The sequence below is a fragment of the Labeo rohita genome, unplaced genomic scaffold (assembly GCF_022985175.1).
Source record: "Labeo rohita strain BAU-BD-2019 unplaced genomic scaffold, IGBB_LRoh.1.0 scaffold_54, whole genome shotgun sequence".
NCBI lineage: Eukaryota > Metazoa > Chordata > Actinopteri > Cypriniformes > Cyprinidae > Labeo > Labeo rohita.
In genome coordinates, this window is record NW_026129462.1 from 502,303 (window position 1) to 520,139 (window position 17,837).

The window sequence follows — 17,837 nt, forward strand, 5'->3', positions numbered from 1 at the left end:
TCTGAATCTCTCTTTTTTATTTCCTCTTCCTGTTGTTTTCTTAACTCTGTCATGATGTGTTCATGATCATTTTTCATCTTTTCTTGATCTTGTTTATATTCTTCTTCTCTCTTTCTATCTTCTTCTTCTCTTTCTTTTAGCTGTTTATCATACTGTATTCTCTGATCTTCAATCTCTCCTTTCATCTCCTCTATTATTTGATCATATTCATCTCTTTGTTGTTTTTCCTCTTCTGATCGTTTCTGATCCTCCGTCTCTCGTTTCTCCTGCTCTGATTTTTCTTTCTCCTCAAACTCTCTCTTGAGTGTTTTCTCTTTTTCTCTGAACTTGTTCTTCAACCTCAGTCTTTCCTCATCTGCCCTTTTTCTCTTCTCCTCCAGTCTCTTTCTCATGCTTTTGATTTCAATATCATATTTGGCTTCTAATTCTTTAATTAGGTCCTGATTTTTTCTTTCCTCCTCTTCTAACATTTCCCTTTTCTGTTCAATAGAGATCGCTGCCTCTTCAAACATCTCATTAGTGAAATATCGGCCCAGATTCATCTTTTCTATGATATTTAGTAGATGAGTAACTTGCATCTGATCTTGTTTCTCTGTGTTGTTAAAATCTAGGAATTTGTTTCCACAGTCACTGATCAGTTTCTTGAGTTCATCATTTTTCTCTACATATTGTTTTATTGTTTGCCCTTTCAGTTCATCTCCTCTAGTGAAGAGGACAATGCAGAAATCTGCTGCTTTTGGACCAAAGATCATCTTGATCATGTCTAAAGTCTCTTTCTCCTCTTGTGTGATTCTTCCCACACTCAGCACAATGATGAACACATGTGGTCCGGGTGCTGACAGTGAAATACAGTTCATTATTTCTTCCTGCACTTGTTCTTTTGTCAGCGTTGTGTCAAAGAGTCCTGGAGTATCAATAACAGCTACTGATTTACCATCAACTTTAATAACGCCCTTCTGACATGTCGTCGTTACCAAACGTGAACTGGCTTCACTGTGAAACTCATCATTTCCGAGGATAGTGTTTCCTGTGGCAGACTTTCCATTTCCTGTCCTCCCAAACAGCAAGATTCTCAAACATCCTGAATTTGAATCTTCATTATCTGAAAATGACAATAATAGAGTTTAGAGGTCAACAACAATTGATTACATTTGGAACCCTGAGCAATGAGTGTTAATCTCAAACCTAATATTCAGTGGTTCTCTAAATTTTTTGGGTACACCCCTATTCATTATAGTTCTCTTACCCCATTAAATAAAATGCAGGCTAACTGTTTTCCCTTAATATTCCCTGTGTTTTTATATAATAATAATAATAATAATAAATAGATTAATTTGTGAATTTGTTTGAATGAAAAAATAAAAAAGGATAATCAACACAATACTATAATTTGGCCCCACCAAGTCATTCATTACTGACTTCAATATCAAGTTGATGAGTCTGTGTCAGCTGAAGTCTCTCTGGTTAAAGCGTTTATATATTTTCAGCTGGAGAAATTTTCCACTGTAAAATAATCTAGACCCCTAAATGCTGCTTGTCTGACTGATAATTCGATACTCTGTCATTCTATATTTCATTTTTTGCTAATTACTTTTAAAAATGAGCTGGTTATTTTTTTATTTTTTTTTTTGACTTACTGTTTGTGTGCTGAACCTCATGAGTTCCAAGTTCATTAAATCTATGTCTTTCTTTCTCCTCTTCTTCTCTTTGTATTTCCTGTTGTTTTTTGTTTCTCCCATTCCTCTCGTTCTTTCTTCAGCTCCTCTCGCATCTTTCTCTCTTGTTCCTCTATGTCTGTAATGTCCCTTTTATATTGTTCTTCTCTTTTAATATATTCATCTTCTCTTCTCTTCCTCTCTTTCTCATGATTCTGTCTTTCTTCCTCCATCATCATCTTCATTCTTTTTCTCTCTTCTTCATGTTTGATCTGAAGATCTTCTTTCTCTCTGTATCTTCTTTCCTTCTCTCGTTTAAGTTTCTCATAATATTCATCCCATGTTTCCTTTTCTATCTTTCTCCTTCTCTCATCCTCTTCTTCTCTTCTTTGTCTTTCCTGTTGTTTCTGTTTCTCCCATTCCTCTCGTTCTCTTTTCAGCTCCTCTCGTATTTTTCTCTCTTGTTTCTCTCTTTCTTTAATGTCTCTTTTATATTGTTCTTCTCTCTCTCTAAATTCTTCTTCTCTTCTCTTTCTCTCTTTCTCATGATTCTGTCTTTCTTCCACCATCATCACCTTCATCCTCTTTTTCTCTTCTTCATGTTTGTTCATCAGTTCTTCTCTTTCTCTGTTCAGTTCCCCCATTTTCTCCATCAGTATGTTCTTCTGTTGTTCTTGTATTTGTCTTTCCATCTCTCTGAACATCTTACATGAGTAGTAACTCCCTCCGTTTGCTTTCACCATGTTGTCTATCTTCTGCAGTAGATCAGTCACCTGTGTTTGGTCTCCAGTCTCATTATTATTGAACACATGAAATCTGTTTCCACATGATTCAATCAGGTTTTTAAGGGCAGATCCAGGTTCTCCCAAAAACTGATTGATGGTTTTGTTTTTCAGATCATCTCCTCTGGTGAAGAGCACCATGGTGTACATTAAAGAGTTTTCTCCAAATGTCTCTTGGATGATCTTCACTGCTGTTTGTTCTTCTTCAGTGAATCGTCCCAGTGAAATCAGTAAGAGAAACACATGAGGTCCAGGCAGGATCATGTGGATGCAGTTGCTGATTTCTCTCTGTATTTCTTCATTACTGAGTTTAGTATCAAACAGTCCTGGAGTGTCGATCACAGTAATGTGTCTGCTGTTGATTTCAGCTGTCTCCTTTTGACACACTTTAGTAATAGATGTTTGAGAAATGTCTGATAAAAACACTTCTCTTTCTAAGATGGTGTTTCCAGTTGAACTTTTCCCAACTCCAGTTTTTCCAAGCAGCACAATCCTCAATTCATCTTCTCTTTCTGTTGAACCTAAAGACAGAATAAATAAATATTAAAAACAATATATTGAATCTCAAGTGAAGACTGCCAATGTATGAGCCATCATTTGTCAATATAGTGACACCTGCTGGCGAAGGACTGTCATTAAAGATGTTTAAATATCGCGTCCCTAGTAAATGACGTAATGAGCTCGTGGAACTGTGGAAGAAGCCAGCAGATGTAAGGTTTCAATTGGTGCATAAAGTTTTTTTTGTGGATAACGCCAATACTAACTCTAAGTCATCATCATATCAAACCATCTCATCATTGGAGCACCATTGAATTCACTGTAAGGACGTCCAAACAAGTGACTGAGAAATCACGCTTTGGTCACTACAGCCAATTTTCCAGCTCATTAGAGAATATTGTGTGTAACTTAATCATCATGTCTAATCATTTTATTTCTTCTGAACTCTGCATATAATATCATTGTTTTGTCTCTGTGTAAAATCTGTGTAGATTTTTGCAATCATTAAAGGCTTATTCAATTAAGATTTTATGATCATTACCTTGTGACTGAAACCACTTCTCTAATGAATGGATTCTTCTCTTCATTTCTTCAAATTTTTGCATTTTTTCCATCTGTGTCTCCATCAGTGTCTCTGCAGAGAAACAATCACCACTATTTTCCTCAACCATCTGCTCCAGTTTCTCCATCAACACAGACACTTGTGTGTTTGGCCCAATGAAATGATGTCGTCTTCCAAAACTCTCAATGACAGACTGTGTTTCTTCATTCAGTTTTTCTGTCTGATGCTCTGAATTCTGCTTTATGAGGATCATGATGTGTTTGTTGATTCTTGAGCTGAAGATCCTCTGGATCTCCTCCATTTCTGCTTTGTCTTCATTATTAATTGGAGCATCAGGAATGATGATGATGAAAACATGAACTCCAGGATGACAGAGAGACACACAGCGATGAGTCTGACGCATCACTTCCTCCTCTGAGAGCTGAGTGTTGAACAGAGCTGGAAGCTCCACCAGACTGATCAGACGTCCATGAAGCTCCACGTCTCTCCTCACACACTCTGAGCTGAGCTCTGATCTTCTCTCGCTCTGATTCAGGATCAGGTTTGATATGAAGGATTTTAAATCTCTGTTACTCCCACACACAACCAGATTCAGCTTCACACACTCTGGAACTGCATCAAAGGAAATACCTAATTTAACAATGTTGTAAGATGAATGCTGCATTCACATCATGGACTTACTATAATCATGATTGTACTGTAACTTAACAGTTTCCCACTAAAAGCTTTCCTGTCTTTGCAGAATATGTACTCATGTGGACACACTAAAGAGCTCTGACCTCTCCTATTTGATCATTGTGAACTCATGTAAAAACAGGCAAACTGCCAGTGGCTTTGACAGGTAAAAGTATTAAATAACTACCTCAACACACATCTCTGTTTGATATGTAAGGGATAATGTGCAGTCAGCTGATCATTATCAAAAATAAACTCCAACAGGATGGTCAGGATCCTGATGTGAAGCTGACTGTATTATTCTGCTTATTATGCCGCTACCTACCAAATATATAAATAAACTGACATTAAATATTAATTTGTTCAAATAAGTTTATGCAAATGGTAAACTCAAGTGGTTTCGTGACAGTGTGCTAATTTCAGATTATTACATGATTCCTTCCCAATGAACAACAAAACATACATTAAATATTGAGTTTAAATTATTTTATCAGCTTTCTTATTCATTAGCCTACAGGTTCTGCAAATCAGTTGTGTTGGTGTGAGGTATAAGAGACGTAGAGCAGCACCACTATTATTCAGAAACAACTGACAAAACATAATCTAGTTTTCCAAAGAGCTGTGTAATAAGCTTTAGCTCTGTAATAAGATTCTTATAAGCTCATTAAATGCTATTTTATAATACTGCATGAATACAAAACATATACAAACTACTGAATACAAAACACTATTGTCATATTAATTTTTTATAATCATTTGATTTTGGCCAAATTCTCTGTGAATTCTGGATCTGAAGATCTGAAAATCACTTTTTTGATTTTATGTTTTGAAAAACAAAATTTGACCCCAGTGCTTTATTATTATCTGTATGTCATAATATCCACTGTTATGTTGTACCATAATAAGCGCTGTAAAGCAATTTTTTTTATTCTACTGAACTACATGATGTGCCAATTAATTGTAAATAATCTGAAATAATCTGTAAGCTAATTAATGTATTGTCACAAAGTTGATTTATTAAAAGAAAACAAATGAATGCACTCACCCAGTGTCTTGACCTTCTCTTGTAACTCTTTGATTTCTTTGTCTCTTACTCTCAGTTTCTCCTCTAGTTCATGTCTGACTCTCTTCTCTGGAGCTCTTATATACGTCTGAAGAGAATAGGGTTCAGTCTTCATGCTGTTTATAACATCTAGAATCTTTAAGATCTTTTCAGTGTTTCTCTGGTCCTTTAACCCCATCACGAAGTACCAACTCCCATAGAGACTCACAATCCTCTCAGATTCTGTGGATTCTACAATATCTGACACACTTTTGTCAACACTGAGTTCAGTAATGAAAAGCACCATGAAGTGCTCTTGTGAATAAAATATTCCTTTAATCTTCTCTATTTCTGCTTTGTCTTCATTATTAAGTGGACCATCAGGAATGATGATGATGAACACATGAACTCCAGGATCACAGAGAGACACACAGTGGAGCGCCTCCCGCATCACTTCCTCCTCTGAGAGCTGAGTGAGAGCTGGAAGCTCTATTACACTGATCTGCCATCCATGAATTGTTCCCTCTCTCTTCACACACACCCCTCTAAACATTTTAGACACAGAGTTCTTGAGTGATGGATTACTTCCACACAGCACAATGTTCAGCTTTGGTTTTCCAACAGTCGACACTGAAAGTAGAATTAGACAGAGTAGACTCAGATCAGTTTTGGTATCAAATGTACTCTTACTTAACAACAAAAATATTATCAACTGTAGTCTATCCTGCAGTATTTAACTGACTTACAGTACTGTTTGCTTGAACTTGCTCTCTATGTGTGGATCTATGACAACATACAAACTGTCTGAACTCACACCACAGCATTTAGACCCTCTTCAAAAAAATATTTATTTATTTTTAGAAATACAGCTAATCGTTACAGATAATCGTTCATGACCCTATTCATATAGGTATTATCCTGAAAAAGATTTTGACAAACCTCTTCCATCACTTGCTGTTTTTGTGCGTAGATCTGAGTACTTCTTCTCTTTCTCATTTCCTTTGAATGAATCTCCAGATCTGCTCAGATCTTCATCCACTGATGATTGAACGACTCTATCTCCATACATGTTACAGGTGAGAAGTTCTTCATGTTGTTTCTTGAATATCTCTTCTGTCTTTCTGACAATCTCAGAGCGCCATCCTGTGTTTACTATATCAAACTGTAGATGTCCTCCTCCACACTCCTTTATTAAATCACGAATAGCGTTATTCCATATCATAAAAGTCAGTTTGGATGTGTGTGTCTCTTCATCAGTAGTCAGCACTATAGTGTGTTTAATGGCCTGCTTACTGAAGCGGTTCAGCACATATTTCACTGTGTTTCTGTCGTTCTCACTGAAGTCCTTACTCTGCAGTACGAGGACAAACACATGAGGTCCTGGAGCAGACAGAGACAAACACTCTTTCACTCCCTGTATTATCTGTTGATGTGAGAGATTTGGCTGGAGCAGGTGAGTGTTGATGACTGTGATGTGTCTCTTCTCCACCTCTCCACTGATTTTCTCACTGTGCTGCTGTGAATAAGATGAAGGAGCTTCACTGTTAAATGCTGTTATACCCAGTATAGTGTTTCCCACTCGTCTGTTTTCTGATCCATTCTTTCCTATCAGAACAATCCTCAGATCACTCACTGAAAAAGAGCACAAACACACACACTGACTCACATGTTGGGTTTATACTGAAACTGTATATACCCCTAAACACAACCCATTCAGAAAACTTTCTGCATTTGTACATTCTCCAGTGCATTTTTGTTGCTGTTTAGTGTTGGTTTGTGAATGTCTAGGGTTTTCAGTGTTACCTGTGTTCTCCTGAGGGGCCCCCGTGTTTTATAGTTTCGATAACCTTTTGTTTATAATTTTGTAAATAAACTGTGTTTGAATGACACAAAACACAGAAACAGCTTCAATATGGAGAGATCACTTTTTGCTCTACCCCTTAAACCTAACCCTAAACAGAGTAGATTGCAGTATTAAGAGTACTGTATAGTACCTGACTTCACTGATGTGATGTATGAATAAGCACAAATGAGATGGAATGATCAGCCATGATGGAATGAGTATTTATTTATTCATTTATTTTTTTTAAATAAAAGGCAATTTGTGCCAATCTGTTCCTCAAACAATGTTACAGTATGGATTCAGACTAAAAATCATATAGGTTTTGAAGGATATAAAGAGCAGAAGTATAAATGATTGTTGTAGCATAAAAATTCTGAACCAACATGCAGATTTCCAGCTAGATGAACATAATATGCCAAGTATTAACAGTGATGGGATGCCTAACATGAGCATAGATGTATACATTCTATAGAAGCATAATAATGACAAATGCATTTGAAAAAAATAATAATAATTAAATTTTTTCAAAATGCTGAATTGCAGAAAAAATTGCATTGTATTAACAGTTCTTATATATCAATACACTGCATTTTCAGGGCTTGCATTGTTTAGGGCTGCATTTACAATATTGTTGTACATTTTAGCTTTGAAAATTTCAAAAAAGAACATTTTACGCATAATTTCATTATTAAAAATTCAGCATATTTTAGAGTGGCCTTTTATTGTGGCCAGCCTAAGGCACACCTGTGCAATAATCATGCTGTCTAATCAGCATCTTGATATGCCACACCTGTGAGGTGGATGGATTATCTCAGCAAAGGAGAAGTCCTCACTAACACAGATTTAGACAGATTTGTGAACAATATTTGAGAGAAATAGGCCTTTTGTGTACATAGAAAAAGTCTTAGATCTTTGAGTTCAGCTCATGAAAAACGGGGGCAAAAACAAAAGTGTTGCGTTTATAATTTTGTTCAGTGTAAATTCATTGTCATTTTAAATATGCTGGTGAAAAATTAATACAGAAAATTCCTTCATATTAACATTTGAAAAACACTTTGCCATATTTTAGGGTTTTTCCTGAAAATTAGTTGGCAACAGTTCTCTTATCGCAAGTAAGGTTACAAAGTTACAAAGGAGTACACAAATGTCATATGTAACTTTAGAGACAGTCACTAAATTCAGTGACAGACTTGACACAGCCTAAAACAACACGCTAATATGAAATACTGAGGAAAACTGAAACACTGCTGTTAAGTACATCTTTTGTGTTTTATTGTCACGAATCTGGTCGGTGTTCTGCGGACTACCCACCACCAGATGTCACTCTCACCTTCTCGTGCTATCTGAATGTTGCTTTGCATTTTGGACTGCATCTCCCATCCTCCACCGCGCTGATTGCGTCAGCCCCCGTGACCAATCAGGCGCTCTATAAAACCCCGGACTTCCCTGTACACTGCATGGAGTGTTGTTTTGTTGTTATCTTGTTTATGTTTCCTAGTTTCCTAGACCCCGTGTTTCTCGTTTCCTAGTTTGTATTCGCGCCTGGTTTATCGTTTACGACTCATCGCCGCCTGCCTATTGGACTCTCGCTCTGGTTATTGGACTCTTCTCTCTCGGATCGCCCCTATGGATAATGCTCGCTACTGTTTTGACCCTGCCTGCCTGACCATGTATCTGTCTAGTCCTTCTAATAAAAGCTTGCACGTGGATCCGCTCGCCTCTAGTCTCACTCGCACCGTTACAGAACACTCCGTCGCAACAGGATCCAGCAGCTTTTCACCCGGACAGTCTTCTGATGTGGACACAGACCTGATTTTAGCCAGGATTAAACAGGGACAACGTACACTCGAACAATACATCCGTGAGTTCTTGGCCATTTCAAACTATTCTACCCTCCCGGACTGTATTATTATTGAACTGTTTGCCGATGGCGTCAATGAGCCGCTAAGGGCGAGAGTGAGACGTGAGGGTCCGCGCTCATCATTAGCCGCATTCATGAACTTTGCTTTGCTGTGTGCGGGTTCGCCGTGTACTGTGGGGTTCGCGAAAGAGGAACGCGACAACGCGGACATGGCAGCCGCGCACCCCTCTCGCAGACTGGCAGTCACGCCGGATCGCGACGCCACAAACAAGTTTACCGCCTGGATCGCTCGTGAAATGGCGGCCGTGTCGGAGCGCGCTCATGCTATGGCGGCGTCATCAGAGCCCGCGCACAAGATGGCGGCCGCGCCGGAGCGCGTTAACGCTGTAGCGGCGACGGCGGTGCCCGTTCACAAAATGGCGGCCGCGTCGGAGCGCGTCCACACAATGGCGGTGACTACAGAGCCCGTTCACAAGATGACGGCGAAGACAGAGCTCTGTCACGTCACAGCTGCCATACCAGAGCCATATGGAGTTACAGCTGCATTTCCTGAGTCAAGTCAAGTTTCCGAGTCAAGTTGCGTGTTTCCTGAGTCTAGTCAAGTTCCCAAGTCAAGTCTAATTGCAGCTGTGTTTCCTGAGCCACTGCACAAGATGGCTGCCGCGCCAGAGCCACTGCACAAGATGGCTGCCGCGCCAGAGCCACTGCACAAGATGGCTGCCGCGCCAGAGCCACTGCACAAGATGGCCACCGTCTCCAAGCAGCTGCACAAGATGGCCGCCGTCTCCGAGCCACTCCACAATATGGCCGCCATTGCAGAACCTCTGGTCAGCACCCGGACGCCACCTGTGGTCATGATGGCCCACGTGCTGGACACACCTCTAGTGACGGTATGGGCAGCTAAAATGGCGCTCCTTCATGCCGCGGCAGCTACCCCAGAGTCAAGCCAAGTCACAGCTGTCCCCCACGAGTCAAGCCAAGTCACACCTGTTCTTCACGAGTCAAGTCACGTTACAGCTGTTGTTCCTGAGTCAAGCCATGTTGTTCCTGAGCCAAGCCAGGTTACAGCAGGTCCTCATGAGCCAAGCCAAGCTGCTGCTGTTTTTCCAGAGCCAAGTCAAGCTTCAACCGCTGCTCCAGAGTCAAGTCAAGCTACGGCTGTAGCTTCCAGGTCCAGTCAAGCTTCCAGATCCAGTTAAGCTTCCAAGTCCAGCAACGTCAAGGCTGTCGTTCCTGCGTCAAGCAACGTCAAGACTGTCGTTCCTGAGTCAAGCAACGTCATAGCTGTGGTTCCTGAGTCAAGTAAAGTCATTGTAGATCTTCATCAGCCAAGTGAAGTCAGGGCCGCTCCTCCTAAGTCAAGCAAAGTCACAGCCGTGGTTCCTGAGTCGAGTAAAGTTCAAGCTACGGTTCCTGAGTCAAACCGATTTAAAGCTGTGGCCGCTGCTGATTCAAGTAATGTCAAAACTGCTGTTCCTGAGCTAAGTACGGTCAAGACTGAGGTTCTTGTGTCAAGCAAGGTCAGAACGGATCCTCCTGAGTCAAGTCAAGCCACAGCTGATCTTCACAAGCCAAGTCAAGTCACCGTAGATCTCCATGAGCCTAGTCAAGTGTCAGTTGATGTTCACAAGCCAAGACAGGCCTCAGCCAGTCACCACGAACCAGGTCAAGTCACCGTTGATCCTCATAGGCCAAGTCAAATCATCGTTGGACTTCACGTGTCAGGTCAAGTCACAGCAGCACTTATTGAGCCAAGTCAAGGTATTGCTGTTGTTTCAGAGTCAAGTCACGTCCCGCCTGACGGCCCAGAGCCAAGTCACGTCTCGTCTGACCGCCCAGAATCAAGTCACGTCTCGTTTGACCGCCCAGAGCCAAGTCACGTCTCGTCTGAGCGCCCAGAGTCAAGTCGCGTTTCGTTTGACCGCCCAGAGCTTTGTCACATCATGTCTGCCAGTGTGATGGCAACCGCCATCCTCAGCATCTGGTCCGCACACTACGCTCCAGAGATCTTGACGACTCCAGAAGTTCTGCCCGTCGTCAAGTCTGCGCCAGAGGTCTCGTCTGACCTACCTGATCCTTGTCACGTCATGTCTGCTAGCGTGCTGGCGATCGCCATTCTCAGTGTGTGGGCTGCACACTTGGCTTCAGAGGTCACATCTGTTCGCCAGCCAACTCCTGCGGTCACATCTGGTCACAAGCCTGCCCCAGAGCTCCCGTCTGGTCACAAGCCTGCCCCAGAGCTCCCGTCTGGTCACAAGCCTGCCCCAGAGCTCCCCTCGGTCGGAGAAGTCGCGCCAATACCTCCTGAGGTGTCAGCTACGGCTGTAGATCCTCCCTTGGAGGTGGCGTCCCCTTACAAGCTCCCTGCTTCTCCCTTTCTTCTGTCTGTCTCCTCTGTCCCTGTTCTCCCCAGGTCCCAGACCATGATGCAGGTTCCAGTTCCTCCCCGGACGGCTGCTCCGCCTCCTGTTCCGCCCTGGAGGGCTGCTCCGTCTTCTGCTCCACCCGGGAGGGCCCCTGCGCCTTCTGCTCCGCCCTGGAGGGCTGCGGCACCTCCTGCTCCGCCTCCTGTTCCGCCCTGGGAGGCTGCTGCGCTCTCTCCCCCTACTCTGTCTGCCTCCTCTGTCCCTGCTTTCTCCAGGTCCCAGACCGTAACACGGGTTCCTGTTCCGCCTCCTGTTCCGCCCCGGAGGGCAGCTCCGCCTCCTGTTCCGCCCCGGAGGGCAGCTCCACCTCCTGTTCCGCTCCGGAGGGCCGCTCCGCCTCCTGTTCCGCTCCGGAGGGCCGCTCCGCCTCCTGCTCTGCCCTGGAGGGCTCTCGAGCCTCCTGCTTCACTTCCGGCTCTGCCCCGGAGGGCCACTCCGCCTCCTGTACCGCCCCGGAGGGCCGCTCCGCCTCCCGCTTCACTTCCGGCTCCGCCCCGGAGGGCTGCTCCGCCTCCTGTTCCGCCCTGGAGTGCTCCTAAGCCTCCTGCTCCGCCCCGGAGGGCTGTCTCGCCTCCCGCTCCGCCCTGGAGGGCTCCCGAGTTTCCTGCTCTGCCTCTGGCTCCACTCTGGAGGGCCCTTGCCCAGCCGGTTCTGCCCCAGTCCCCTGGCCCCCCCACCGCTCCCCTGGACTGTTTTTTCTGTTTCTGTTGGAGCGTCTGGAAGCCGCTCCTTGGGGGGGGGCTATGTCACGAATCTGGTCGGTGTTCTGCGGACTACCCACCACCAGATGTCACTCTCACCTTCTCGTGCTATCTGAATGTTGCTTTGCATTTTGGACTGCATCTCCCATCCTCCACCGCGCTGATTGCGTCAGCCCCCGTGACCAATCAGGCGCTCTATAAAACCCCGGACTTCCCTGTACACTGCATGGAGTGTTGTTTTGTTGTTATCTTGTTTATGTTTCCTAGTTTCCTAGACCCCGTGTTTCTCGTTTCCTAGTTTGTATTCGCGCCTGGTTTATCGTTTACGACTCATCGCCGCCTGCCTATTGGACTCTCGCTCTGGTTATTGGACTCTTCTCTCTCGGATCGCCCCTATGGATAATGCTCGCTACTGTTTTGACCCTGCCTGCCTGACCATGTATCTGTCTAGTCCTTCTAATAAAAGCTTGCACGTGGATCCGCTCGCCTCTAGTCTCACTCGCACCGTTACATTTATTTTCAAGTGTGTGGTCTTGTGGTCATGTCGTCTGCATCAGAGGTGTTTTGGAGTCTTTTCTTGTGATTGCCGTCGTAGCGGTGCTAACAACAGGTGAGCTTTCATCAATTTAACTAATGTTACTAAATTAGCCAAATTAGCCACGGGCTGCTGTTCTCCACTAACTCGCAGAACAGGTTAGCAATGTATTAATATTACAAGTTTTGCTAATAAATATTATACGTTTATTTTAATAAAAATGTAAATTCTATTACTGTACAGTTTTTTTTTTCCTGATCATAAACTATAGTAATATTAAAAGGTGTTGTCAGCGTCGTTGTTTGCGGGGAATGAGGAGTTGGGACGAGGTGATCCGGAACATACACTTTTATTAAATAATCCACAAAAGAAACAGGAACGAACAGGAACAGCAGGGAATCCACAGGCACGAAGAGACAAAGACAATACAACGAAAAGACATTAAGAACCGACAACCCAATGGGGAACAGACCCAAACTTATATACACAGACTAATCAGAACAGGACAGGTGAAAATGATTAAACAATGACGTAATAATTGAAGACGGAACAGGAAAGACCAAATAAGGGCATACATATGGAAAAACCACAGAAACAGTCCACAGGGGTGTGACAGGTGTTGCATGTGGATTAAAATTATTTCTATTAAACCAGCACTTAAATAGCAAAATGCAGCTGCTTCAGGTATCTTTAACTTACTGTAACCTTTAAATTCATAATAGCGATCACCATCTGTCAAATTTAAATTATTGTTACTGTGTAGCAACAAATATAGATTTTTATTATAGTAATATATGCACAGACTTTCTAGGAAACACACACTGTCACGGGTCGTCGTGTGCGGGGAATGAGGAGTAGGAACGAGGAGATCCGGAACATACACTTTTATTAAATAATCCACAAAAGGAACAGGAACTAACAGGAACAGCAGGGAATCCACAGGCACAAAGAGACATAAAGACAATACAATGAAAAGACATTAAGAACCGACAACCCAATGGGGAACAGATCCAAACTTATATACACAGAATGGGACAGGTGAAAACGATTAAACAATGATGTAATAATTGAAGACGGAACAGGAAAGACCAAATAAGGGCATACATAGGGAGAAGCCACAGAAATAGTCCACAGTTCCCAAACAGGGTAACAAATACACCGGAGAGGGAGGGTGGGCGCCCTGGAGGCTTGTGCAGGGCAGACACAGGAGGGAGAGGAGGTACGCCTCCAGGGCGGATCAGGGAGCCGCGGCGGAGCATACAGTCCGGGGTGCCATGGCGGGTCAGGGAGCTCAGGAAGCCATGGCGGAGTACACGGTCCAGATGGCCATGGCGGATCAGGAAGCTCGGGGAGCCATGGCCGAGTACACAGTCCAGGTGGCCATGGTGGATCAGGGGGGTAGCCCCCCCCCCCCCCAAAAAAAATTTCTTGGGGGAACTTAGGGTATTGTCAGCCCAGGAGAGTACAGGAAGGCCGGGCTTAGGAGGCGCAGCCACAGGAGGGCGCTCTGGCGGCACCGGCTCTGGAGGACGCTCAGACTCTGGAGGGTGCTCTGGAGGATGCTCGGGCACTGGAGGGCTGGACGGGACTAGCGGAGACTTGAGAGGTCTGGATGGGACCACCAGAGACGAAGGAGGGCTGGACAGGACCAGCAGAGATGAAGGAGAGAATAATCCAAACTGATCCATAATGTCCTGATGGTATATTTGGCTTGCCATATTATCAGCCGTATTTCCAGAGCGCGGAGCCACATCCAGCCAAGTAGAGCGCGGGACGGTGGTAGGCCGACTCGAGCACAAGGCCGTGGCTGGAGTCCGAGAGCGGACCGCGGGCTCTGGGCTGAGGATGAGGGACGAGCTCTGGAGAATTGGGGTGAGCGAGGGAAGACCGGAGGGAGTGAGCTCGTTGGAGCAGCAGGTGGAGGACGCTGGCTGGTGGTGAGCTGGAGCGGCCGCGTGTTTACAGATGGGGGGAAGATTAGAATCCTCCACATCGACATAGAAATTGGAATTAAAAAGAGCAAGGACATAGTTGATAAAATCCGCTACGGGTCTGCGGCAATCGTCAGGAGTTATGGAACAGAACAATTTGTCATCATTCAGCCCCATCTGAAAACACGCCTTGATCATGGCATCGCTCCAACCCACCAGGTGTATAACGCTGACGAATTCCTCCACGGGGTGTGACAGTGCACATACACATTTAGAACGATCATATGAACAGATTGGTTAGCATTTAGCACGGTCTGTGGTAGACTTTACTAAGGGTGAGGGGAACAAATTTCAATAAACAAGAAGGTACATATAAGAAAAAAATAAAAACTAACACAGGAATATTTTTCCTTTCATTATTCGAATTATAGAGGCATTCGAAACGCATTCTAATAGGCTTCATACTCCAATGAATGCTTTTGGACTCTCACAATGTCAGGTGTGTATGTAGCAGGCAGGAAGATGACGATCGGAGAATGCCGTTGAAATAATATGATTTTATTAACAATAAAGACAGGCTGACAGGGCGTACACACAACTAAAATTGACTAAGAACGGACAAAGAAAGACTGAACAGAATGGGGTATAAATACTAGAACAAACGAGAGCAAAATGAATAACAGGTGTGGGGTAATTAATCAAAAACCATAGTAACAGATGAGGAACAGAAACAGGAAGCAGGAGAACAGGCAAAACGGAACAAAAACACAAAGAACACGTGACACACGACGTGTTTTTGTTTGTTTTTGTCAAGTCACGGAAATACTTTGTCAACTAGCATGAATTAGAAGTGATCATTTCTGAATGGAACACATCCCTCATCCTCACATTCACACATAGTAAAGACACGATTATAACAATAACGTTATAATATCAGGGGAATGTCTTTAAACTCTAATTAGTGAAATACCATACCTTATTATGTTGTCTTCATTTTAAAGAACGTCAGAAGTTGCGCTTGAAATATTTTGCACGAAAAATAAGACAACATGGGAGAGCAATCGTGCACAATGTTAATACCGAGCTCTGATTTGCCAATCGCCGTTATTTAGTTTATAAATTATTAGCCTAAACCTAGAGAATTGTATCACTTAATTTGCACTTTAGCTTTACATAATACACAGCATTATTAATCTAAAGGGCATGGTAAGGGGGGATGATAGTTTTACAAAGGGGAGGCTTTTTGTCTTTTTTTTTTCCAACAAGGGGGATGCCACCCCGCTCAATTCGAGCCATGGTTACAACAGAGAATACTGTATAAAAATGTTTCAAGTTAACACATCTTAAACATCGCTGCCAGTGATTTAATTTACTTACTGTTAGGACGATCATGATCTGGACTATGTCTACCTTCTGATGCTAAAGAAATGAAAAAAAAAAAAAAAAAAAAAAATCACAAACAAAAACACAAACACAGAGAACAGAACAGAACAGAGAACAGAGTGTTAGACATTACAAATTAATTACAAAAACATTTGTGCACTGAAAAGCTGTGACATCACAATGTTTGCAATAATTAGAACTCATTGAGCACAGAACAGTGTGCTGATGATACACAGATCAACACAGATTTGACTGGTGAAATCCAACCAATTATAGGACAATTTGGCCACTTCTAATTATTGGGGGACTTAATTGCCCCGCTCAAAATCTAAGCAATGTCTGACCCTGGTAAGCGAACACTAAGCAACAGTTAAATGTCGAGATTATTGTCAAATAAGATAAAAGACACAGCTAATATAACCAAATTACATTTATTGTAATGTTGTAATGTTAATATTACAACGTACATACGTTTATCATGCAGTCAGTAAATGTAGGCTATTATATAAACACAATAATGTAGCCTAAGTATCGTGTTTGATGCAGGTGTACCGAATTAATGCATATTGTGAAGTGAACTTCAAAAGATAGGCCTATGTCATGCTCAGGTAGAAATGAATTTGTGTCGCTATGTTTACATCATATCACAAAATGAAATGTCTTGTTTTTGCGTCAGTGGCACGTTTAATAATAAGCGCAGTGAAGTATCATTTAGTAAACGAAATAAATCGCTGTTTGAAGTTGGCTAATAAATACCAAATACCTAATACATAAATACCTAATAACTCATTGCGGAAGCGTTACTGCATGTTTGTAATCAATATGATTCTTACCTGCTGCCATTTTAATGGCAACACCTGGGAATCAAATCGAAAGAAACAGCGCTGAATGACGATAGCTGACCTGCGCTCCGCCTGCAGACTAAAGGAAGAAGGAAGTGGGGGGGATCATTTATTTATTTGTCTGAGTGAATTAAGAAGTAAACATTTATATACCAATTAGGTCCGTGTGTTTTGCTATTCATGTTTCTTCTTTAAACCTGGAATTAAACACGGAAGAGGCGGTTGGGGAAAAAGGACCCTTAAGGACCGAGTAATTTTTTAACAAAAGTTAACCGTGTTCAGACAAGTTATCATGGTTTTAGTGTCAATGACGTAAATAATAAACAAAGTATGAAAAATGTCTAGAGTTTTCATGTTATTAGATTTTTAGCAAAAATTTAATTTGTACCAAGGGGGCTGTTTTACCCCACTGACTATGTTTGAGAAAAAAAAAATGTCATTCTGAAAATATAATTATATTGGTATTAAATAGCACATATTCCCTATCTACAAGCCCTAGTGTTCTCATATCATATGTAACCGTGATGTTCTACAAAACAACACGCTTTAAAACACTTTTTATCCCTTACTGCCGAAAATTAGATAATTTACTGTGAAATATGTTTTCTCTCCGGTACAGCACCAGTCCCAACAAACATGAGACGTCCACCCGACGTGCAGATCATGTCTATATTGCGTCGGTCGGTCCAGGACCACATTTGTACTTCTACACGACGTGCAAATCCAGTACGGTATCTGGACGTCGGACTACGACGTCCCTTGGACGTAGATATGCAGTTCAAAATTTGAACGTATATGAAGGGGTTTTCCTGAACGTCTGTAGAACGTGCAGAACAGGTTCAGGAAATCGACTTAAGAACTTTTTTATACAATTAAACATGACAAAGTTCTGACTTAAAAAAAAATTAAATATCATTTTTATAAAACATTTACGTGTTAAAACAGTGTAATATTTGTATAAAAACATCATGATAGTAACATAATGCGGCCATTTAATTATTTTATTAATATTATTAATATTATTTATTTTTTTATGTGTAGTATTTTTCACTGGGACATTGACAAACAGCCGCTTACATCTATGTGTGATTAAGTTAAAGT

At 42.4% G+C, this 17,837-nt stretch overlaps 1 protein-coding gene across 1 annotated transcript; it reads right to left on the reverse strand.

Annotated features, from left to right (window-relative positions):
- Positions 1 to 978: 978 nt before the first annotated feature.
- LOC127161061 (GTPase IMAP family member 8-like) lies at positions 979 to 16,774 on the reverse strand. Its single transcript, XM_051103698.1, has 7 exons — positions 16,728 to 16,774; positions 15,889 to 15,930; positions 6,154 to 6,846; positions 5,218 to 5,844; positions 3,477 to 4,109; positions 1,638 to 2,958; positions 979 to 1,102 (listed from the first exon to the last, which is right to left on the reverse strand). Exons 1-6 carry the CDS (start codon positions 16,735 to 16,737, stop codon positions 1,679 to 1,681), a joined length of 3,285 nt encoding a protein of 1,094 aa, XP_050959655.1. The 5' UTR covers positions 16,738 to 16,774; the 3' UTR covers positions 979 to 1,102; positions 1,638 to 1,678.
- Positions 16,775 to 17,837: the final 1,063 nt, after the last annotated feature.

Coding starts and splice junctions, on each gene's coding strand:
- LOC127161061 (XM_051103698.1), bottom strand. Junction 5,845..6,153: donor AACAGCAAGTGATGGAAGAG/GTTTGTCAAAAT, acceptor TTCTACTTTCAG/TGTCGACTGTTGGAAAACCA. Junction 2,959..3,476: donor GAAGTGGTTTCAGTCACAAG/GTAATGATCATA, acceptor TTCTGTCTTTAG/GTTCAACAGAAAGAGAAGAT.